This window comes from Ranitomeya imitator, chromosome 2 (assembly GCF_032444005.1).
Source record: "Ranitomeya imitator isolate aRanImi1 chromosome 2, aRanImi1.pri, whole genome shotgun sequence".
In the NCBI taxonomy this organism is placed as follows: Eukaryota; Metazoa; Chordata; class Amphibia; order Anura; family Dendrobatidae; genus Ranitomeya; species Ranitomeya imitator.
The window spans coordinates 183,848,950-183,874,543 of NC_091283.1; the positions used below are offsets into that span (position 1 = coordinate 183,848,950).

Genomic DNA, 25,594 nt, shown 5'->3' on the forward strand with positions numbered 1-25,594 from the left:
ATCACAATATAAAGACCTTTATTAAACAGAATCTAGTACAAGCTTTCTCGGCATGAACTGCTTTCCACTTATAACAGGCAGGATCAACATGAACATACAACTTTTCATATATTTGCATTGATTCTTGCTTAGCATTTTATGGGCTCATTCAATAGTTTCCTTTAAATGCCAAAAGGGAATCTGTGGAGGCTGAAAAACATCAGGTGCACCAACTGGTGAACAACTGCAAGTCCCAGCAAGCTTCGATCTCCTGTGAATCATACTGGGATGTGCTGTTCTAGGACCACTGGCGACTGCAGGTTGCCACATCCTTACAATACTAGAACATTCACACTGGAGATAAGAGCCATGAGGTCATTAAAGGGAAGCTCTACATGGTCCCCGTTAAAATTGGATGTCAAGTGGTGCGATGTAAGACACTGATCAAACGTGCATCGTACGGACATGTGTATTTCCCAACATGTAAAATAAGATTCCCTTTTTTCCCCCCCTAGAATCCGTAAGGTTACTGTGCGGCAAGTCGTAGCTTGCTCTGGAGTAAGTTTGCAGTGCACAATGACCGATTCTGCAGATTTTGAGATCCAGTCTATGAATGTCCTAGTAAAGTAATCTAGCAACCAGCAACTCTTCTGCTACATCTCCCACACCATGCTGGGAGTTATACTTCTAAATGGAGCAAGCTGTACAACTGCCCTAATCTTATATTGCAAAACTGGATAGGGGAGAAAAAAAATAATTAAAATAAAGTAGCAAACCATTCACACTAAAATCTCCAAACATCCTAAAGTGCAAAGTTTTCTTAATGAGGTCTGAACAGATAAACTATCTGTATGCGTATCCCAGCATCGTTCTTTGCTCCCAACGACCTAAGAACTCGTTTAACAGCCGCTGACGTGAAATGCAATCCACAGATTAGAGTCCACCTTCCAGCAGGAAAGGCTTCTTTTTAAGCAAAAAAAAACAAAACATTAAATTAGGGCAGAGGTTACCATATGCGACTGACCAAAGTACCTACTGCCTACAATCTGCTCTGACACTCAGCAGGAAGAAAAGAAACCATAAGTTAGTGAAATAAAAAAAAGGCCATAATACTCTAAATATAATTAAACGTTTGTAAAAAATAAACGATGTTACTTTTAAATAAATAGACAATAAATATACAAGCTAGGCAGTAAAAATTGGGTGAAATCGAAGAGGAATGTGCGACAAAACACCGTCCCAGATTGGACACAGGGTGGGATCCTGTGTTTGGACGACAGCGTTTCCATATATTAAGACATCTGCTTTTTACTAGGTAATTTACATAGCAGACCTCACAGCCCCCCATGTTGTGGTTAGGGTGGGCAGCATGGTTTGTGTACATGTCACCTAGACTCTGTGGAGGTAATCTGTTCACTAAGGAGCGGCATCCCTTAAATGCATTTGTCAGAAGTTATGCCTAGAGAGTTAGATCCGTTCCTAGAGGCCAAATGCCGTTTGGGCCCAGTGGGTAGATAAAGAAAAAGGGGAAAGTGTCAGGTACTTGTGGATATAGGGGATTCTATACGGCACATGACCCAGGCGACTGGAATGATTGACTTCTGGTATTATGTGCCATCTAGAGCCACATGAGAAGCAGCAACTAGCCATTGCACCTTGTCAGGATATTTGCTGCAGGTCATTGTATCAGACTGTTATATACATTCAAGTCAAAACATGCTATCCTATGTAAGGACATTAAATGGGAAAAGATGTAAAACTCAAGATAAAAAAAATAAAGAAAGAAGAAATACAATGTAAACAGCTCCGGCTTTGGAAGATACTAGTGGCCCCAAAGGGAAAAGGGAGAGTTGGAAAGGGAGCAGCCGGGATATCTGGTCATGAACTCTTCCTTGGAGGCCAAAAGTTCCACATCCTTCTGTTCCTGGGGTAATCACAGCTTTACTGTTGCCTTTTAGTGTTCAACACATTCACAGAATGAAGACGGGACCCCCGTCACATCCAGGGAGTTACGCCCCAAGACTGCAGTCCAATAACGGTGTAGCATCTAATGACCCATCACCGAGAGGTCACCCCAAGTGTGAGTTTTAGGTTTTCGTACACCACATAACTGATGCTGACGGCAGGGATCACCTTCATGAAGTTGGGGGCCAAACCCCGATACAGTCCAAATGCGCCTTCTGTCTGTATGATCTGCTTGAAAAGCTTGCTCATGCTCATCTGTGGCGCTCCTTCAACAGAAGCTGGAAGAAAAAAAGAAAAAAAAAAGTTTAGATTTTAAGGCTGGTTTCACATCCCACTACACGACCAAGAGTCTTCCTGACACAAAACCCTCATTGGCATTCATGATGCTGTTGCGATCAGGAGGCCCGTGGCTAATGTGTATATCACAAGTCGTACTTGGACAGTCATACACGGATGTGTGAAAGTATCTAAAAGGCATCAGGCCCCTCCTGTACAGTTTCTGAATCATAATAGATCAGGAATTAGCAAGGCGTTGTGAGACTACGTTATTTATATACAGGGCATATTAGGAGTTGTAGTTTCACAACACGTTGAGTGACGCTGGTTGCTGTCCCTGGTATAGAAGGTACCAAATGTCTCAGTTATTATAAGTTAGCGCGAAGTCTTACCTTGCGCTTGCATGCGTGTCCTAACCAATGCTAAGGGGTAGCTGGCGAGCTGCCCACATGTACTGGATATGGTCCCACAAGCCAGCAGTACAAATACTCCCGGGTCAGCGCTACTTGTAGCATATCTGTTCAACCAGGCATTCTTCAAAGTCTTTACAAAGGAGAAGGGAGAAAAAAGTGACAATTAGGGCAGATTCTAAAAAGTTAGCATTACTTGTGACTAATATTCAAATAAGAGTTTTGTATTCACCTCATACACGGCCAAGTCTATGCCAGCATATGGGATAATCCCCAGCATATTTGGGATGTATCCTTTGTAAAAAGCAGACATTCCTTCCTTCATCAACATTTTCTTCCCACAGTCTACCATCCCATTGTACTGTCCAGTCTTGCGCAGAGCCATCCGTGTTTTAAGAACCTGCAAGAGGTATCAAAAGGGTCAGTCTCACAAGCACAGGGAGTCAAGGCCAAGGATAAGATGCAGAAACTGTACCCACCTCCATGGGATATATACTGCTTTGAGCAATGACACCAGCTAGAGATCCAGCAACAAGTCGTTCGCGGATTCCCAAAATCTCTTGGTCACTGCCGATGAGGCGTTTAATCTGCAGAAAGCAACAATGTTATGTTATAGCACTATTGACTCATGTGCAACACTAATTAGTGCAACACAAAAATAAAAAATTGTAATACATTATACATCCCAAATGATCTTACCTGTTCATAAGCCATGAACTTAATGGCAGATTCTGGGGCAATTTTGATGACGTTGATGCCATTCCCTCGCCAGAGTGAACGAAAGCCTCCCTCACGGATCATGTGTGTGAATCCCCCCAGGATAGACATGTTGTTGTTACGGGAAGCATGGACCTGGAAGAGTGAACATGAGGTGTTAGAAATCAATGCTAATCTGAAAACAATGGCTGCTGCTTATTTGTGGAAGGTTAATATAATCCTAAGAGGAATGTTCAATGCTAGCTTTAAACCCACCACGCTGGGAACTTTGGCTAAACACTGATGTCACTGAGCTGCCAGTGCGTCATCGCTATAATACTTGTTCCCAAAAAAATGTAAAATGACAAGACCCGAGTCTGGACCACCTGTGAGTGCTCCAAAATAATGGTCATTTATTACATTAGCCAAGACCCTTGGAGGAAGAAAAAGATATTCAGCTTATAAATTACTAACAAATTACACAGCAGATCAGCAAGAGGACTGCTAATCCGAAACTACTGATTTATGTTGTATTTGATTGACGTTCCACAAAAATTATTCCTGCCAGGCTAAAAACCATCAAATCAAGTGGGGTGTTGGCACTACAGCTTTTTAATAGGCTTCATAGTAAAAAGCCAAGTTGTGAAACTGCTGGGAAAGCTTTTTTTTTTTACGTTGCTAGTTTCAGAATGCCTCAACAAGCAAGCCGGGAGCGTTATGCGATGTTCTCCACTAAAATGGCCACTTGCCAGAAAGCAGTTTGTTCTAGGGCACACGTTGATCTGACACTTGACTCAGTAAAATCAAAGTACAACATTCCTACCATCTGTCATAAAAAAAAAAATTGCACAAGCCTGGATTACACAAGGTAGTTGTAAAATTGAAAAAAAAAAATTGCCTAATGATAGATTTTAACCTTGTGAGGCCAAAGTTGTAGCCAAGTCATGGAAGCCCCATCTACTATCCAAGCACACACCTGCATGAGGACTTTTAAGCGGTCAAGGGGAGCTGTGCATGTTCGAGACACGGCACCTGCACCTCCGCCAGCGACTAGATGCCTCCACCACATCCCAGTTTGCTTCTCTTCAACTGTAAATTCGTCAGGCACAATCAGATTTTCTCCTACATCGAAGATCTGCAGAGGGAGAAGAGACACGGGATAAGGATTGGTGGTGTCCAGCCAGTAAGAAAAAGCCATGGCAGCAGCTCATATGCAGTCACCAAGAACTATTGCCACACTGCTAATGCAAATTTCTCATTCCAGTACATATGTAAGAGGCGAGAACTTCCGGATCCTAGAATAAAGCTGATGCTGCTGCAGGCGGTATAAACCAGCATAGGCTGACTGGGATCAGTTATTGCCCAAGTGCAACTTGGTCCAGATCTAAAGGTCTTCAGAAAAAAAGTGTCGTTCCCCTAAGAAAAAATAATCGGGATTTACCGTAGAGTGCTTCCAATATAGGATGATTTCTGGAATGTTCTCAGCTGGGTGCAGGAGATGATAATCTCGCCATTCGTTCCAGTCTATCGTCATTGTCCCGTTTTTGTCCATGCTGTAATAAGATGAAAGAAATGTTACATACAGATGTAAAAAGTCGCAAATCGGCGAACATGCACAACCCACAAGACACGGCAGGAGGAAGACAAGACGACATACTTACTGGGTGACAGGACCCCATCGGTGGCCCCTCCTAATTCTGATAGCCACACAGACAGAAGCAAAGGGAAAAGACAGCACAAATCAAACAGTTACTCCCTGCCAGATCAGGAACAGATTTCCTAACCCACTGAAAGGCCAAATTATTTCCACAGGGCCATAAGGCAGCCAAGATGTTATCTCACGCCTACCATTAGATAGGAGGCATATGGGAACTGTGTCAAGTTTAATGGGGTATTAGATGACTTCAGTACATGAGGAGAGAAACCCGAGAGATGGCTAAAGATGGAGTCAGCACACTATGGGACACAGACCACGAGACACAGACGGCTGACCGTAACATTTAATGAATGCTTACCTCTTCAGGATTTTCTCGGCCTGCTGCTCAGAGATGTTCACTCCTAGGTCTCGAAGAGATTGCATTATTTCTTGTGCATCAATTCTTCCTGTGGGGTAAAAATGGAAGTTTCCTTAAACACCAGAGATCGTAATGGTCATTTTAGCAATCTGGGGCAGCAGGTGAGGAGAAGCCACCGAGTATCTGCCTGATTAGCCTACAGTGCAGCTCGGTCCCCAGCAGCTTTTAAAGTATATTTTTCTATGAAAAGCCGCAGCATTTAAGTAAAAAATACCTGGCTGAGATCACACCGCCAGTACCTGACACATGCGGCCCATGGACTGAGCAGAACGTATCAGCTGTCCGAGTTCACTTTACAGAGGTTGTCAGGCACCGCTCAGTTACACAGCATTGTGCCTGCCAGGATATGAACATGATCCTACTCATTAGGCTAGGACAAGTACAAGACACTTGGTGGACAAGAATCTGCATACACCTGCTTTGGTCTGCAGACTCTACACCATGCGGCAGCACTGAACAACCCCTTTAAGTGACTTATTCATCAGGAAGTACACACTAAAAACAAGAGCGACTACAGCACTTTTCAGCGCTGTGTGCCATTGACCTGACATAGGAGCACTCTGCCCGCTCGTTGCGTAGATAACTAGTCTGAATAAAAGTCGTGCTGCAATTCAGTGCAGGAAGACTCAAAAGGATACAAGCGTAAATCAGACTCAGCAATAGCTTAGCAACATAAAAAAAAAAAAGGAAGACCTCTAACTTATTACACACTCTTTCATTAATAAGGTGCACTTGTTCAGCCAACATAATCCCAGATCAGCCAGATTTCCATGCACCATACAAAGCTGAACTTTTGTGCCAACATTTGGCTCCTGCCATAAAGTATTCCTAAGCATATAAATGACAAAGAAAAAAAAACAAAAAAAAAAAAAAACAGAGCCCCGGTTCAGGTGTGCTGCTCAGGAGCATGGACAGATATACTAACCATCGTTCTTCTTGTCCAGACTACGGAAGACTAATCTCAGCTTCTTCTCATGATCACGGAGATAGTGCACAAACTCCTCAAAGTCCAGCTGTCCGTCCTGGTCTTTGTCACCGGCTTTTACTATTTTCTGTTGGAACGGATGAGAAAAGTAAGAGTTAAATGTTGTTAGGTCGTTAAAATCAGGAGGATTACACGCCTGCCTGTGCTGCGGCTGGTTACACCTGCTCTGCTCAGGACATCACTGGATACAGCTAACAAACCCATTGCTTATGTAACACCTGACAAGCTGGGACAGAAAATCTTAATGAGAAAAAGCTTTTAAAAAAATTAAAATAAAATTGTTAGCTGTCACAAAATGGTTAATAAGCAAATAGTTAAAAACTATTAACCGCTTGAGTGCAGCCCTTCTGTTACAGTAAACTAACCCACTGTACGGTGTCGACCAAAGGGTTAATATGGCCCCCATGACGGTGTCAAGCAGGGGTTGAGATGAGTGGGATCAGCAGGGAGATTTACAGTGACCTTTGTAAAGTGTCTGAGCTGCAGTCACAGGACCCTCTCTTCAGGGGACACGGAGTGCTGACAGCTAAAGATAGGTGGGTGTGTGACATAGGAAAGCTTCCACCAGCGGGCACAGAGGAGCCCATCAAAATGACAAGTTCTAACAACCAGACAACTGCAAACTAAGAACAAAGAACCTCTGGAGAGGTAGCAGCCGACTACAATACAAACCAGGTGTATATTCCTTAATTATATTTTGCAATAACTGACATTAGATTGGTTTGGATTATTAGGGCAGAGAAAAGCATACTATATAAAAACAGACAAGAATGTACTACGAAGCAAAGTTAAAACCCAAACAATGTCCAAGCCCAGAAAGTCAGCAAAGGACTCACCTGCCTCCACGTACGGTAGGTAGAGAATTCCTGAGACGGGATCAGCACACTTAGACTAAAGATAGATTTCAGCTCTGAAGGGAGCCCGTCTGATTCGAAGTACTGAAACTCTGCCGGGGACTGATCCAGCACCGACACGTACAGGCTGAGACAAAGCATGGTGGAGGTGCTGCTTACACCTGGTAACTGAGCCTTCTGTGCAGTCCCCGGCTTCTGCTAGTGAAACTGCACAAGCCGGCAGATCCCAAGTCCTAGGTATCTGTGCCCAGCTGTGATTGGATGACTGATACATGCCCCCTCCCATTGTAGTCTGTCCAGCTGATATAACCAGCCTTCTGCAGGCAGCCAATGGCAGCGGAGGCATGTTCCCTCCGGCATGACAAGGGATTCTCCAGCCATGTAACTGGTTCAACAACCTGAGGAAAGGAGCTACATGACAGCAGCCGTGGCCCGGGCGGTACGGGGTGGAAGCAGACTCCCTGGTGGCACTATTTATAGGTGATCACAAGGTGCAGGACCTAACAAGCTTCACATACCCAGCACCAAAATATTAGTATATGCAGGATGCCGGAGAAGGTTGGGCAATCCCATCCCTAGGGGATACATATACAGCCCTGGCCCCAATATCTCAGGTCTAACACAGCTTGGTATAGTAATACAGTCAGTGGTCAATCAAATTAATCCAGTAGATTAAAGCAGGTCAAATATGAAAACATTCCACAGGTTATCACATATAGGCAACTCCACAGCCCCATTCTCGGGATTGGTGGGGATTTCATTTAGGTTCTTGTTGATTATTGCCCTCATCCATTATCATGGTTTAGGATAAGTGAAGTTTATTGAGGAATTTCCAGCTTAGACCTTTATGACAGGAAATGCCATAAATGTCCGATGGATCCTGCACCCATCTCTAAAAGGAGGGTTGTGGCGAGCCGGCCACTGCACCCAGGCAGAGTTACTAGGGAAGCGCTAACCATTGCCTTCCATGGGAGTCAGACAGATAAGTACTCTGCAGTCTCTCCAAGCAGAATAGGGTCAGTGGAGCTCTATTCTGAATAAAGGCATGACCTGCATCTATGACATAGCATGAGAATAAGCTATGAATGTCCAAGGTAGGAATACAATACCCCTATAATAATAATAATCTTTATTTTTATATAGCGCTAACATTCTGCAGCGCTTTACAGACATTATCAATGGGGTGCACAATCTAAATTCCCTATCAATATGTCTTTGGAATGTGGGAGGAAACCCACGCAAACATGGAGAGAACATACAAACTCTTTGCAGATGTTGTCCTGGGCGGGATTTGAACCCAGGACCCCAGCACTGCAAGTGCTAACCACTAAGCCACCGTGCTGCCCCTATAAACATATCCAGAGATAATTTTTACCTCTTGCTTGTGTACAGCCACAAGATAAAGCAAAAAATGTTACACGTGAAAAAGCTAAAAAGTTTAAGCAAAAAGGATCATGAAGATCTTATTTATAAGACCAATGGCTAAAAATTGGAACAGGCAGGGAGCCATGCAGCATCTGTGTCGTTAGACCTCTCGGATATCAGCCACCCAAGATTAGGCAGGTGACGGATAAGAACACGTAGGCTGTAATGCTGCACGTGAGCCTCTGCCAGTACGTGACCTCAAAGTGGGCACAGACGAGAGGCCACTGACTGGCTCTTTGCCAGTTACTGACATTAAGTAGAGAATGACTCTAAACACATACACAAGACTGTATTGTACACTGTACAGTCACATTTACACAACCAAAGAAGCAGAATTATCAGAATCCTGAGGGTCCATACTATTTTGGTGACTCGTAGGGGCCAACAAAGCAATCATTACCTGCTGCAGGTGCTTCATGGGTGCCACCACCATCAGAATGACCTGTCCCTCAGATTCGCTTTGCTTCGACCCCTCTGATCTGGAAGGCTCATGTTTATCGTGGCTACCAGAGCCCTCACACGTGGTCCAGGGAAAATACTTGCCTAAGGCCTTCCATATATACTGAATCATCCTGTGCACAGATGCTGTGTCACCTGGAACACAGCCTGAACTCCTTGGTGATCCTCCGCAGCTGCAAAATCTCTACAGAAACCCGGGAGGCAATGAGAACAAGTGAAATTGGAGCAGGGCTGGCGCTACGCTGCAGAAGCACCTGGGTCCTGCGTCTCACCCGCACGCGCCAGAGGAGCAGAAGCCGGCTGCTCCGACTCTGCATTCACACTGCAGCAGGGTCCAGCCAATCACAGCCTCCGACATTAACACGTTCTCCAGCCAAAGTACTGAGCATCAGGGAATCCAGGAGGAAATTCCTGCATCACTGCCTCCGTCAGCACATACGGCAATTACAGGAACTGTCTGCTCAGTCATGCACCCTGCAGTCTGATGGAGTGCTGCCCCCCATCCGCCTACTTACAATGATGGCAACTAGGGATAAAGAACTGGATAATGAAAATATTACATCATATAAATGATAAGGGATAACTTAAAAAGTTTCTTTATTGCAAAGTCACGTTGGCATAGCACAAACGGATGCTCCGTTATTGCATCTATAATAGGTGAAGCTTCAGGATTTTTCTTGTAGGAAAAAAAACAAAAAACAAAAACATTTTCATCAGTGTCCGTTTTTACCAGTTTTATCAGTACTTTCCATAACTGGGGGGGAAAAAAATTATATAGTTTCTAATGCTTCTATCAAAGGGTCTTTATATGGCATCCGATCGAATATGTCAGGATTTATTGAAGCTCTGCACAGCCCCCCTATAATGTATAGAAGTGTATGAGAACATATCGTAACACCAGACTCTCGCCTACAACGGAAACTTTCAATAAACCTGAAGACCCACCTCTTCCGACAAGCCTGCAGTGATCCTCAACCTACTGAACCGCCGCACAACCTGCTCTACCCTCTGCTAGAGACCCATCCCCTGCAGACCGAGCCCTTGCGGGCAGGATCCTCCCTATGTACCTGTGTGTGCCTTGCATTGCTCATGTTTATTGTACTTGTCTATGTAAACCCCTTTTTTCACATCTAAAGTGCCATGGAATAAGTGGCGCTATAAAAATGAACAACAACAACATTGTACAAGCACCAGGGCAAAACTTGGAAATTGTACAGGGACTAAGGCTATGTGCACACGTTGTGTATTATGCTTAGGAATTTCTGGTGCGGATTCTGCCTCTCCTGGCAAAAAACGCATCTGCGGTTCCGCAGGGGTTCCGCAGCGTTTTGTGCGTTTTTCTTACGGATTTGCTGCGTTTTTACCCCTGCGGTTTTCTATAATGGAATGGGTACAAAAACGCTGCAGATTCACAAAAAAGAAGTGACATGCTACTTTTAAACCGCAGCGTTTCCGCTGCAGATTTTCTGCAAAGTGTGCACAGCATTTTTTTTTTCTCATTGATTTACATTGTACTGTAAATCAATTGCGGATCTGCAGCGTTTATGCACCTCATAAAAACGCTGCGGTTCCGCAGAGAATCCGCAACGTGTGCACATACCCTTAAAGGGAACCTGTCACCAGCGAAACAGCTATTAACCTGCAAATATGGGCTTAATCTGCAGGTTGATGGCGTTACTAACCTGCCCGGGCCATGCACTTAGCTGAACACTTCAGGAAGAAAATTAACTTTATTCTCCCCGGAAACATGCAGGTTTCAGTTACGGGGGTGGCCCCATCGCTGGTTCAGTCACTGGTCTGGGAATACAGAATGGCCGTGGTAACTGCACCCTTGGCCCTGACTGACTGCCAGCGCTAATGCAGAGACAGGACACTTTCTCCCTGCATCGTTCAGCTACGTGCAGGTGGGAGGCAAGTTAGTAATGCTATTAACCTGCAGATTAATACCTTTCTTTGCTGGTGACAGGTTCCTTTTAATTTGGCCATTGGCCTGAAGCTTATGGCTGGTCATATACTTACAGGGATTTCACACCCCTAACTATATGTGCTCATGGCTCCTTCAAAAGACAAGTCCAGCAATACCTTTACATGGCCAGTCTGTTCCTCAATTACTGAGAAATTACGTTTGTTTGTTCTCAATAAAACAACCTTATTAAAAAAAACAGACTACAGAAAAAGACATGTAACATTTCATATTCTTGGAGACTAAAGGGATCTCTTAGATAACAATATTGTACATAAGTAGATCTCAGAAATACAAAGTAATGTTTATAAACTTTGAGTGACAAAGAGGAAAGTATAGAAAAAAGAAGGGAGAGGGGAAGCCAGAGGGTTGACTGCAGTGGAAAAAAAAATTTAAAAAAATTTTTTAAAAAATTGCTCATTGGATATTTCAGTTCGATATTATCACCGATAAATCTTCTGATTCTCTAAACATAATCCGACAGCCAGGTTCTAATTACACACACATGTTGAGAGCTTCTACATTCTAGCTAGAGAGACTTTTTTTTTTTTTTTTTAAACAATACATTTTTATTCAATTAAATCTTATAACAAATAACGTGTTTACACAATCAGTATAAGGCCGGGATCACACACAGGCGAGATACGGCCGAGTCTCGCAGGTTAAAGCCAAGCTCTGGCACCAGCACTCCAGAGCGGAGCGTGCGGCCGCACAGCAATACATGGAGCCGCACGCTCCGGAGTGCCGGAGCTTGGTTTTAACCTGCGAGACTCTGCCGTATCTCGCTGTAGTGTGACTCCGGCCTTACAGTCATGTTCAAATAATCACCAAGAGACCATTTCTGATACCCATTCTGGAATAGACAGGGCTGTCTTAGAGCACAATTTTCTCGAAATAAGAAATTAGTGACATGCAAATGAGGCTGAAGAGCTATGGTAGATCTGAAGCCTCTATTGCTCTATTCTTCACCCATCACAGCCACCTCCTGTGTGACTTCAGGCAAAGGAGCTTTGAGTCATGCAGGTGGAGGCAGTGCTGAGAATAGAGCTAGAGTGGGAGAAATCAGATCTACTGTAGCACTTCAGCCTCATTTGCATATCAACTCAAATACTAATTTTCCAGTAAAGGACTGAATATGTAAATGCATTTCTGGCCAGATTCCCGTTACTACACCTAAAGGTACCTTCACACTGAACAACTTTCCAACGAGAACGACAACGATCCGTGACGTTGCAGTGTCCTGGATAGCGATCTCATTGTGTTTGACACGCAGCAGCGATCAGGATCCCGCTGTGACATCGCTGGTCGGAGCTAGAAGTCAAGAACTTTATTTGGTCGTCAGGTCGGCGTGATTCGTCATGTTTGACAGCAAAAGCAACGATGGTTTTTCATGGAGCTAACAACCAGCGAGAACGATAAGTACGTCACTGGATCACTCCTGCATCGTTCAGCTGTTGCCGTTGTTTGACGTCTCCTAGCGACCTAAACAGCGACGCTGCAGCGATCGGCTCGTCTATATCGCTGCAGCGTCGCTTAATGTGACGGTACCTTAAGATCAGGGCTGGGGAAATCTCAGGCCCCAGGGCCATTTATGACCCTCGATGAACTTTTATCAAGCACCCCAGCAGATTCTCAGGGACCGCATTCTTGGGCAGGGAGGTGTATTTTGATTACAACCAGCCCATTAATTTCTTCTTGCTCTGTTAGCACACATATGCAGTGCTCACTACTGAACACTCAAAGGACATGCAATAATAATAATCTTTATTTTTATATAGCGCTAACATATTCCGCAGCGCTTTACAGTTTTGCACACATTATCATCACTGTCCCCGATGGGGCTCACAATCTAGAATCCCTATCAGTATGTCTTTGGAATGTGGGAGGAAACCGGAGTGCCCGGAGGAAACCCACGCAAACACGGAGAGAACATACAAACTCTTTGCAGATGTTGTCCTGGGTGGGATTAGAACCCAGGACTCCAGCGCTGCAAGGCTGCTGTGCTAACCACTGCGCCACCGTGCTGCCCATGCTCATGCCCATGCAATGAAAGAATATGTCCTGAAACCAGTGCCAGAGTCAGGTGGTACTTTGTGGGCGAAGTTTGTACGACCCCCGAAAGATGGTATACATATCCAAACGGCCATTGGAGAAAAAAAAAAAAAAAAAAAAGGATTCCCCAGCCTTAGATAATGGACCATAGACAGATCTGCCTCCTCTATATACATGAACGCTCATGTGTTCTCTATGAGGAGAGTGGAGTAAACTGATGCCAGATGCCACTAACTATAGAACAAAAAAGGGTTGGGCGATTGAACTCAAAACCTCCCAAGCCTTGCAATTCCCCCAAAATAATATCAGCTGAGAGGTGGGAGGCCCCCATACACAGATGGTTGGTCAATCCCATTGAAAAGGCAAGATAGGCCTGCTTTAACCCCTTCATGACCGGGGGATTTTTCGTTTTTCCGTGTTCGTTTTTCGCTCCCCTCCTTCCCAGAGCCATAACTTTATTTTTCCGTTAATTTGGCCATGTGAGGGCTTATTTTTTGCGGGACGAGTTGTACTTTTGAACGACATCATTGGTTTTAGCATGTCGTGTACTAGAAAACGGGAAAAAAATTCCAAGTGCGGTGAAATTGCAAAAAAAGTGCAATCCCACATTGGTTTTTTGTTTGGCTTTTTTGCTAGGTTCACTAAATGCTAAAAATGACCTGCCAATATGATTCTCCAGGTCATTACGAGTTCATAGACACCAAACATGACTAGGTTATTTTTTATCTAAGTGGTGAAAAAAAATTCCAAACTTTGCTAAAAAAAAAAAAAAATTGCGCCATTTTCCGATACTCGTAGCGTCTCCATTTTTCATCATCTGGGGTCAGTTGAGGGCTTATTTTTTGCGAGCCGAGATGACGTTTTTAATGATAGCATTTCGGTGCAGATACGTTATTTTGATCGCCCGTTATTGCATTTTAATGCAATGTCACGGCTACCAAAAAAACGTAATTCTGGCGTTTCGAGTTTTTTTCCCGCTACGCTGTTTAGCGATCAGGTTAATACTTTTTTTTTATTTGATAGATCGGGCGATTCTGAGCGCAGCGATACCAAATATGCGTAGATTTGATATTTTTTTTTATTGATTTATTTTGATTGGGGCGAAAGGGGGGTGATTTAAACTTTTATGTTTTTTTTATTTTTCACACATTGTTTTAAACTTTTTTTTTTTTTAACTTTTGCCATGCTTCAATAGCCTCCATGGGAGGCTAGAAGCAGGCACAACCCGATCGGCTCTGCTACATAGCAGCGATCTGCTGATCGCTGCTATGTAGCAGAATTGCACGTGTGCTGTGAGCGCCGACCACAGGGTGGCGCTCACAGCGACGGGCAATCAGTAACCATAGAGGTCTCAAGGACCTCTATGGTTACAATATACAAGCATCGCCGACCCCCGATCATGTGACGGGGTCGGCGATGACGTCATTTCCGGCCGCCCGGCCGGAAGCGGTAGTTAAATGCCGCTGTCTGCGTTTGACAGCGGCATTTAACTAGTTAATAGGTGCGGGCAGATCGCGATTCTGCCCGCGCCTATTACGGGCACATGTCAGCTGTTCAAAACAGCTGACATGTCCCGGCTTTGGTGCGGGCTCACCGCGGAGCCCTGCATCAAAGCAGGGGAGCCGGCATCGGACGGTATAGTACGTCCGATGCCGGTAAGGGGTTAAACTAATGTGTATGAGGGCCTTTAGATTGCAGTTGGACAACATCTACCTCTCCCTGACCCTAATTTCCTAGATTTCCATCTGCACTTTGACATCAGTTTAGGCCACCATAACAGCATCCTAAATAAGGAGATTGCTCAATGAATAATCAGTCAATGGAAAGTTGTGCAAGGAGACCAGGGCTTTTACTTGGTCAGGAAATAGATCATTGTGTGTTAATATCTTAACCGGATTCAAATCTGTGATGGACATAGAAAGCACATTAAGCGGGGCTTATCTTCTGTCAACAAGACAGTGATCTCCGGCTTAAATACAGCAGAGTTATATATAGAGCTAAAACGGATGTGAAGAATGACCCTGGTAGATGGGAGTGAACAGGCCCTACAACAGATCCATACACAGATCTGACCCAAGTAATCCAGTCACTGGAGACCAAAGGATAATCTCAACATTATCCTTCTCCGCTAGATTTCTGAAACTTAACATGGACAAAACAGAATTCATCATCTTTCCCCCATCTCGCGTGACCCCCCCCCCCCCCCAACGAACCTATCCATTACAGTAAATGGCTGCCCACTCTCCCCAGTCCCACAAGCTCGCTGCCTCAGGGTAATCCTTGACGCTGATCTTTCCTTCAAACCCCATATCCAAGCCCTTTCCACTTCCTGCCGACTTCAACTCAAAAATATTTCACAAATCCGTTCATTCCTCAACCATAAATCTGCAAAAACCCTAGTCCATGTCCTCATCATCTCTCGCCTTGACTACTGCAACCTCCTGCTCTGTGGCCTCCCCTCTAACACTCTTGCACCCCTCCAATCTATTCTAAACTCTGCTGCCCGACTAATCCACCTGTCCCCCCGCTATTCCCCGGCCTCTCCCCTCTGTCAATCCCTTCACTGGCTCCCCATTGCCCTGAGACTCCAGTACAAAACCCTAACCATGACGTACACAGCCATCCACAACCTGTCTCCTCCATACATCTGCGACCTCATCTCCCGGTACTTACCTACCCGCAACCTCCGATCCTCACAAGATCTCCTACTCTACTCCCCCCTTATCTCCTCTTCCCACAATCGTATACAAGATTTCTCTCGCGTATCACCCCTACTCTGGAACCCTCTACCACAACACATCAGACTCTCGCCTACCATTGAAACCTTCAAAAGGAACCTGAAGACCCACCTCTTCAGACAAGCCTACAACCTGCAGTTACCACCGATCGACCAAACCGCTGCATGACCAGCTCTACCCTCACCTACTGTATTCTCACCCATCCCTTGTAGATTGTGAGCCTTCGCGGGCAGGGTCCTCATTCCTCCTGTACCAGTTATGACTTGTATTGTTTAAGATTATTGTACTTGTTTTTATGTATACCCCTCCTCACATGTAAAGCGCCATGGAATAAATGGCGCTATAACAATAAATAATAATAATAATAATAATAATAATAACAACATTAAAGACACCCAATTCTTCACTCCATCACCACCTATGGGAAGAGTTAGGAGGCCTCCATTCAAACTACTTTTTCTCTCTTTTTCTCAGTCATCTGTCAGAGGAGAAATTAGAGGTCACTGCCAAAATGGGCTAGATTATAGGTTGCACCAATCCTTCAAGTTTCTCATTCAATGAGAATGGTGCAAATCTTAGCATCAGGTAGAACTCCAGAGCAATTATCCGAGCCTAATAGTGGTCTATACATCATCGATCCCAGAAGGTGAATGCTTCGCTGTGTAAGGTTAGCATGAAAAGAAGATTAAGATGCAATTTTCCAGAGCATTGACATCTGCATGGGACACGTCACAGTACAGGGCACGAATAACGTCTCCTTTCTACACCAAGAATGAAGCAGCAACATGTTTCCATATTCCTTATATAAGAAACCCAAAACCGACAGGACTTCAACACAGCTACGGAATGCAGCCTTCTCAGTATAGTTAATGCTATGCCAAACTAGATTTATCCTTTAGCTTCCATAGAAAGTATCAGACTGGGAAAAGGCCGGTGAGCGACAGGTCGCCTGGTGGCTTTGCTGTAACAGCACGGACTACATTACAACATATATAAATGCACATGTGTCACAATAAGCACTACAATTGGCCGAAGTAATAAATGACTAATCCATACCAGAGAACTGAGTCACCACACATCAGTACAGAAGGGCAGATGTCAGCAGTAAATCTACAAAGGCTTCAAGGCCCCAATATCTGCACCCATAGACTCATTACCGATGTGCAATCCAGGCAGAATTATTCTGAAAGATGAGATGGGGCAGATCATCAGACTTTAGGGCCGTAACCGGAAGGACACATACTTTCATTATCATTTGAATGGCTTTCCTATAGAATGGAGTCTATCTTCGTCTTCTCAGAGAAGGCAAGGTGAAAGGTGCATCGGCACCTTTGTATTATAGGGAAGAAAGAAAAAAAAAATAAAGAACAGCACGAGAGCCTGCTCTATAAGCATTACAGGAGTCACCGCCGACAAGACAAATGGGAGGGGAAATGCGGCGTTAAGTGGAATAGTTGCTTGACTAGTCAGTAGAATGACAGGGAAATGTTTTCTAACATCCCTCTCGTGACAATTTCCCATCACTTGCACGTACTATATGGACCAGATACATGGCAGCATGAATGTTTCCTTGGAGCCGGCACCATACATACAAACAAACATTCTAGCATCTGGGAAGTGCTCTTAGAAAGCCTGAGTGAGAATCTATTCCCCCACACTGCTGTGTTACATGGGGGATGGGAAGCTCATTAGCATTCTCTGTGTTAATGAAGAGTCATCCCCAAGTTATTTCAGGCATTTGTAAAATGAGCCTCCTCCTGTCAGCTGTTCTCAGCCTTTTGCTAGATAGCACAATCTATGTAGGAGACTTAAGTCTGTGCCTAGGTGGTGATGTGCAAACAGGACTGATCATATATAGCTATATGTAGAGCTGACAATGTAATGTTTGCTTAGCAAACATATGTTTGTTTTCTTGGTGCATTAGGTAATATTGCTCAGTCACATTGAAAGCTTTGGAAACCTTCCTGCAGACACCAACTTACTGGATGGATGTGATGAGCTGTATTGGTTACCATACTAGCAGGGCAATCATAAGACTTAAAGGACTATTCTCAAGTTATTAAATTACCTTTATTAGACAGTAGGAAAATAAGCAAGATTGCAATGGATTGCTTTTTTTTTTATCTGCTATCAGTGTCCTGCAATGATAGCTTTCATCTTGCACAGTGTACAGCTGGTTTTTAAAGGGACTCTGTCACCTGAATTTGGAGGGAACAATTTTCAGCCATTCAGCCATAGAGGCGGGGTTTTCGGGTGTTTGATTCACCTTGCCTTGTGCAGGTGTGTACTATGGAGGACAGAGAATAAACTTCAATCCAATATTGCAGCCAACGGGTAAGGAAATGGTGAATCAAACACCCGAAAACCCCGCCCCTATGGCTGAAAATTGTTCCCTCCAAATTCAGGTGACAGTCCCTCTAAAGCTCTGACATCAGAACCTGAAGAGTGGTAGGCCGGCTTCACACTCAGCGTATGAAAATACGGTCCGTATATTACGGCCGTAATACGCGGAAAAGTTCCGAAAATAGTGGTCCGTAGCTCCTCCGTAGGCAGGGTGTGTCAGCGTTTTTTGCGCATGGCATCCTCCGTATGTAATCCGTATGGCATCCGTACTGCGTGGTTTTCTCGCAGGCTTGCAAAACCAACATACCGCTATAGAAGTGATCCATGTGTCCCAAAAAGAAAAAAAATATATATATATATACTGGGAGCTTTCTAGGTAAGTTCCCACGATCTATGAACATCCAGCAGAGGGCGCCTCACCGCAAATAAAGCTAAATATAGATCATTGATCTATATTTAGCCTCATTCCCCAGGGTTTTGCAGCAAGGAGCAGCCTGCATTAGCGGAACTCCTTGCTGCAAAATGTTTTAACCCCTTCAGAAGGATTTACATCGTTGGACGTTACAGATCTGCGGAGGGTAAGTATATTGTTGGTTTATTATGTTTTTTTACTTACAGAACGAGGGTCTTCAGTGACTGGATTGGGCGTAGAATAAAATACTCCAACAACCATTGTTTTTATTTCATTAAAATAATTTTAAATAATGTGTTTGTTTTATTTAACCCTTTACTACAATTGGATTAATAATGGATAGGTGTCATAATTCACGCCTCTCCATTATTAATTAGGCTTAATGTCACCTTACAATAGCAAGGTGGCATTAACCCTTCATTACCCCATATCCCACCGCTACACGGGAATGGGAAGAGAGTGGCCAAGTGCCAGAATAGGCGCATCTTCCAGATGTGCCTTTTCTGGGGTGGCTGGGGGCAGATATTTTTAGCCGGGGGGGGGGGGGCAATAACCGTGGACCCTCTCCAGGCTATTAATATCTGCCCTCAGTCAATGGCTTTACTACTCTGGCGGAGAAAATTGTGCGGGAGCCCACGCCAATTTTTTCCGCCATTTAACCCTTTATTTTAAGAGCTAGAACGGCCAAATTTTGCAGATACACACTACTAACATTTGTAGTGTGGAATCTGCAAAAAAAAAATGGAGAGAAGACATGGTTTACTGTATGTAAACCATGTCTCAAATCATGTCGGGTTTAGGAAGGAGAAAGAAAAAGCCGGTAATTGAATTTCATTGGCGTATTTCTTGCGCAGTACGGTGACAAACGCAGCATGCTGCGATTTTGTACGGCCGTAGAAAGCCGTATAATACGGCAGATAGGAGCAGGGGCATAGAGAATAATTGTGCTGTATTTTTTGCGAGTTTTACGGACGTAGTTTCTGCGCTCTTACGTCCGTAAAACTCGCAAGTGTGAAGCCGTCCGTAAGGGTATGTTTCTACGTTCAGGAAACGCTGTGTTTTTGACGCTGCGTTGAGCCGCAGTGTCCAGATGTTAGAGCATAGTGGAGGGGTTTTCATGAAATCCCGTCTCCACTATGCATTAAAAGACGCATGCGGCATACCCGCGAAAACGCACATGCGGCGCGTCCTTACATTGCAGAAAAAACGCAAGGACAGCGCAGGTGACCTCAGGTGCAGATTTGGTCAGGATTTTAGCTACATAAAATCCTGACCAAATCCTGAACGTGGAAGCATACCCCAACACTCCAGGAAAGATGTTAACTCCTAACATACCAGCCAGCTCTCTCCAGCCCACTGATTTCTATACAGCAGTTAGCTGCTCACCACCTTATCAATCCTGTAGAATCACATTACTGGCACCAGCACTCACACTGTCCTCAACTGTGCGCTTGCTCAAATGCCCTGTTATCTCTATATATAATGAACAAACCACTGATCGCTGAATGTGTTACAGCAGGCCTTGTGCTGGGCTTTATAGTTCTACAGATCAGTTACTCACCAGAATTGTCACTCAAGGAGAACAGCCTGCATTATCATAAACCAAGGAGACTGCAAAGCCAAGCACTGCTCAAGAGACAGCTTGAGAATATCTATTTAAGAGGGGCAAATAATAAACAAAAACAACTCTAAAACAGTATAGATTTAATCATACTTTGAATTTTTAACTTGCAAGAAAATAGGAACAAAAAGGACAAACTATCAGTTGTACCTTTATGACATACATTCAGAAGTGGTTATTATGCAAGAGACTGGATACGATTAGAGTTGAAAATCATCTCTAATGAGTTAAAAAAAAATCAGTATAAATTGAATCTGCTCCAAAACCTGAAGCATAACAAATGGTAAAGTGTGGGTAAAAGAAAAGTACACTAATCATAAGTCCAGGGCTGTGGAGTCAGAACCGGGGTCCATTTTGGTGGAAATGGTATGAAATGGACCGACTGTCTCCTAAAATGTATAGTAAATCGGGTACCTGTTGAAAAAGCTATACCGCGAAACGCACGTCTGGGGCTGCCAGATGAGCTGGGGTCTGCTCCCCTGATCTTTGAATGAGTAAAGGCCCCGTCACACATAGCGACGCTGCAGCGATACCGACAACGATCCGGATCGCTGCAGCGTCGCTGTTTGATCGCTGGAGAGCTGTCACACAGACAGCTCTCCAGCGACCAACGATCCCGAGGTCCCCGGTAACCAGGGTAAACATCGGGTAACTAATCGCAGGGCCGCGCTTAGTAACCCGATGTTTACCCTGGTTACCATCGTTAAAGTAAAAAAAAAAAAAACGCTACATACTTACCTACCGCTGTCTGTCCCCGGCGCTCTGCTTCTCTGGTCTGGCTGTGAGCACAGCGGCCGGAAAGCAGAGCGGTGACGTCACCGCTCTGCTTTCCGGCTGCCCGGCGCTCACAGCCAGACCAGAGAAGCAGAGCGCCGGGGACAGACAGCGGTAGGTAAGTATGTAGCGTTTGTTTTTTTTTACTTTAACGATGGTAACCAGGGTAAACATCGGGTTACTAAGCGCGGCCCTGCGCTTAGTTACCCGATGTTTACCCTGGTTACCAGCGAAGACATCGCTGAATCGGCGTCACACACGCCGATTCAGCGATGTCAGCGGGACCTCAACGATCAAAAAATGGCCCAGGCCATTCCGACACGACCAGCGATCTCACAGCAGGGGCCTGATCGCTGGTACGTGTCACACATAGCGAGATCGCTACTGAGATCGCTGTTGCGTCACAAAACTTGTGACTCAGCAGCGATCTCGCTAGCGATCTCGCTATGTGTGACGGGGCCTTAAGCGTGCATTATTTAAAGTATTGTAGTGGACATTGGGCTACAGTATACAGACACTGACTCATCATTGAATGGCCCGGTTGATCATTCATCTATATTTCTCTTAACGTATGCATCTAATGCTTGCATCCCAGGGATGAATTTTGCTACCTGTACTTAACACGGCGTACCGTCATGTTTCCTCTGCTATATCTCCTTGTTGTTATACATTGCACACAGCATCTATACTTGTATAGTTGTTATTTGTATTGCTAAATAAATATTGTATTTGATCTTTTAAATATGTTGTTTGAGACATTTCTACTTCATTGTTTCTTGGTTTTAATAAATCGGGTACAGTAGAACAATGCAGGGTGTGCTGTAAATGCATTTGGTAAAGTTAAGACATGTTCTATTAAGGTCTGTTCTGTTCCTGATCTAATGACCTACATGGTCATTAGGCTACTTTCACACTAGCGTCGTGCACTGCACGTCGCTATGCGTCGTTTTGTAGAAAAAACGCATCCTGCAAAAGTGCTTGCAGGATGCGTTTTTTTCTCCATTGACTTGCATTAGCGTCGCATTGCGACGCTTTGCCACACGTCGTGCGACGGTTGCGCCGTGTTGTGGCGGACCGTCGGCTGCAAAAAACGTTACATGTAACTTTTTTTGCTGCCGACTGTCCGCCATTTCCGACCTCGCATGCCCGGCCGGAACTCCGCCCCCACATCCCCGCACCTCACAATGGGGCAGCAGATGTGCCGTAAAAATGCATCCGCTGCACCCGTTGTGCGGCGCACCAAACGCTAGCGTCGGCATCTCTGCCCGATGCATTGCGACGGGGAGATTCTGACGCTAGTGTGAAAGTAGCCTTACAGCCGTGGAGATTCTGCACATACCAAAGAATGTTGAAAGTCAGTACGGTTAATTAAAGTATAAGCAAAATATAAACCATTAATTTTCAAGGATAATTAGCCTCAAAAATATATGTCACGACACTGGTTCCTGCAAGTACATCTTATCTACATAACATTCCAAGGATGTCTGCGGACTAACTGGTCTCTGAACGAAACACGATTTCATACAGCCGGCATATAACAAGTAACATATTGGTAAATTAGAGATTATAATAACTATACTGATTATTTTCCTTATTCTTTTTTTCCCAGCTACGAACTTTTCCCAGACTGAGCTGGTTTATGAATTGTAATAAGAATGCGGCATTCCAGTGCTGAGCCCCGATGAGCTGGGCACTATAATAACACCCAAGCAGCAGGCACGCTGTCTGGGTGTTATGTTTGACTCCGATCTCTCCTTCACCTCCCATATACAATCTCTTGCCCGCTCGTGCCGCTTACACCTAAAGAATATCTCTAGAATCCGTCCTTTTCTCACTATAGAAACAACAAAAACCCTCACTGTCGCCCTGATCCACTCCCGCCTGGACTACTGCAACACTCTACTAATTGGCCTCCCCCTCACTCGACTTTCCCCTCTCCAGTCTATCCTTAATGCAGCAGCCAGGTTTGTCTATCTAGCTAATCGTTACTCAAACGCGTCCGCTCTTCGCCAGTCATTACACTGGTTGCCCATTCATTACAGGATACAATTCAAAGTACTTGTTCTCACCCACAAAGCTCTCCACAGTGCGGCACCCCCTTACATCTCCTCGCTCATTCCTGTTTATCGGCCTAAAGGTACCTTCACACTAAACAACTTCACAACGATATCGCTAGCGATCCATGACATTGCAGCGTCCTGGCTAGCGATATCGTTGTGTTTGACACGCAGCAGCGATCAGGATCCTGCTGTGATGTCGCTGGTCGGAGCTAGAAGGCCAGCACTTTATTTCGTCGCTGGACCTCCCGCAGACATCGCTGAATCGGCGTGTGTGACACTGAATCGGCGTGTGTGACACCGATTCAGCGATGTCTTCACTTGTAACCAGGGTAAACATCGGGTTACTAAGCGCAGGGCCGCACTTAGTAACCCGATGTTTACCCTGGTTACCATCGTAAAAGTAAAAAAACACACGTTTACTAATCAAAGTCATTTTATGTTTGTGTGTGTAGCCCATTCACTATCTCCATCTATCCCCCATCCCCTGAAGATGGCTGGACCATCATTGTAAATACCTCATTGTAAATACAAACCTGCACTTTGTATCTCCCCCACCTCATTGTAGATTGTAAGCTCTCATGAGCAGGGTCGTCTTGTGTTGCTTTAATTATTGTATTGTTAACATTGTTACTTATGACTGTTGTGATTGAAGCTGTAAAACTGTAAAGCGCTGCGGAATATGTTGGCGCTATATAAAGATTATTAATAATAATAATAATAATAATAATATTATTATTACCAGTCTCTGCAATCACATCCTATAGCCGGGACCTAAAGAAAGGGAGCTCAATGTGGGGAGCCTCCACATTATCCTACAAGATCGGAAACTGTACAAGGAAACAACCTAAGTAACCAATTGACAAAGTTATAGCTTTGCAGCAGCCAGTGAGCTTTAGGCAGGAGATTACTGGTCCAGAGTATTCCCAGGAAGGGTGACAAGTCTCAACAATCAGAACAACAAAGAAGGAAGATAAGTGTCTGATTGCAGAGGGTGCCCTTAGCACTCAAAGGGAGAAGATAAGTGTCACATTGTGGTAGTCTCACCAAAACAGGCAGGGGATGTGGGGGGGGAGGGGGGGGGTTAGATAAGCACCATATCTCCATGGGTGTCCCTTATAATGGGCGGATAATCTTATTTCAGTGGGTGCCCCTGATAATGGGGGGGGATTTTCATATAAAGCTGCATGATCCGGTCATCAGCCCGTGTGTTTAAGTGCAATAGTCAAGTATCAAGTGCAGTAATAGTGTGTATGGAGGGTGTGGTTGCCCCTTATAATAGGTGAGGGGGCAGATATCTGATTGCAGAGGGTGCCCCTGATAATAGGGGGTGGGGTAGATATCTGATTGCAGGGGATGTCCCGGATAATAGGGGGTAGATATCTGATTGCAGGTGGTGTCCCAGATAATAGGGGGGGGGGGGGGGGCAGATATCTGATTGCAGGGGATGTCCAGGATAATAGAGGGTAGATATCTGATTGCAGGTGGTGTCCCAGATAATAGGGGGGGGGGGGCAGATATCTGATTGCAGGGGATGTCCTGGATAACAGGGGGGGGGGGGGGGGGTAGATATCTGATTGCAGGGGATGTCCCAGATAATAGGGGGGGGCAGATATCTGATTGCAGGTGGTGTCCCATATAATAGGGGGGTAGATATCTGATTGCAGGGGATGTCCCAGATAATAGGGGGTGGATATGCATGTGATTACACGGAGGTGTGCCTGATAGAGAAGATCATAGAGGGTGTTTGGTGGTGGGGGGTTAAGTATCCTACAGCAGGGGTCTCAGCAATAACAGTAAGGAGAAGGGGATGGCTTGACTGCAGAGGGTCTCACCAATCGCTAACATGGTGGGGAGGATAAGATAAGTATCTTAAAGATGGGGGGGGGGGTGTAACTGTGATGAGAGGGCACCAATCATATGAACCAAGTCTTCCCGGTGAATGGAGAAAGGCCCCTAATGTGTCACAGCAGAGGGTCCGGTACAGCCGCAGGAGTGTTACTACGTGTCCGTCTGCTTAGACAATCAAGAAACCCACGTCACCATACACGGACAGCACGCAGCGGCCTAGCGCAGCAATGGCGGAGGCCGAACTACAAGTCCCAGCCCGGCCGCTCGCTCACTCACCCGCAGCTCCAGCTCGGTCCGGTGCACCCCGAGCCGCCGCAGCCCCACCGCCAGGTCATTGAGGCAGATGGCGCCGTCCTTGTTGACGTCCAGCTCCTGGAAGAGGATCTGCAGGCGCCGCTCGTGCTCGGGCCCTCCGCACAAGGCTCCGCCGCACGGGTCCGCAGCCAGAGCCGCCGCCAGGGCAGAAGCCGGGACCTCGTGTGTGTGCGGGGCCCCTCCCAACGTATCGCACTGACAGAACACTCCGCTCAGCAGCGGCGACACCAGCGAGCGAGGACGGGCCATAGACGGAGACACGGACCCGGTCCCGGCGGCGTCAGCGACGAAGCTCGCAGCACTCATTCAGCGCCGGTATATGGCGGCAGGCAGGAAGCGCATCG

General features: G+C 45.2%; 1 protein-coding gene across 5 annotated transcripts; it reads right to left on the minus strand.

The window, feature by feature from the left end:
• On the minus strand, positions 1-25,594 carry SLC25A25 (solute carrier family 25 member 25). Of its 5 annotated transcripts, none has more exons than XM_069748232.1 (11): positions 25,212-25,594; positions 6,327-6,453; positions 5,342-5,429; positions 4,988-5,023; positions 4,768-4,879; positions 4,303-4,461; positions 3,330-3,482; positions 3,110-3,217; positions 2,863-3,030; positions 2,613-2,763; positions 1-2,222 (listed from the first exon to the last, which is right to left on the minus strand). In XM_069748232.1, exons 1-11 carry the CDS (start codon positions 25,554-25,556, stop codon positions 2,038-2,040), a joined length of 1,632 nt encoding a protein of 543 aa, XP_069604333.1. In that variant the 5' UTR covers positions 25,557-25,594; the 3' UTR covers positions 1-2,037. The 5 variants fall into 5 exon arrangements, with proteins under 5 accessions (XP_069604333.1, XP_069604334.1, XP_069604330.1 ...); XM_069748233.1 differs by lacking the exon at positions 25,212-25,594 and adding an exon at positions 7,223-7,477; XM_069748229.1 differs by lacking the exon at positions 4,988-5,023 and having other exon boundaries at positions 2-2,222.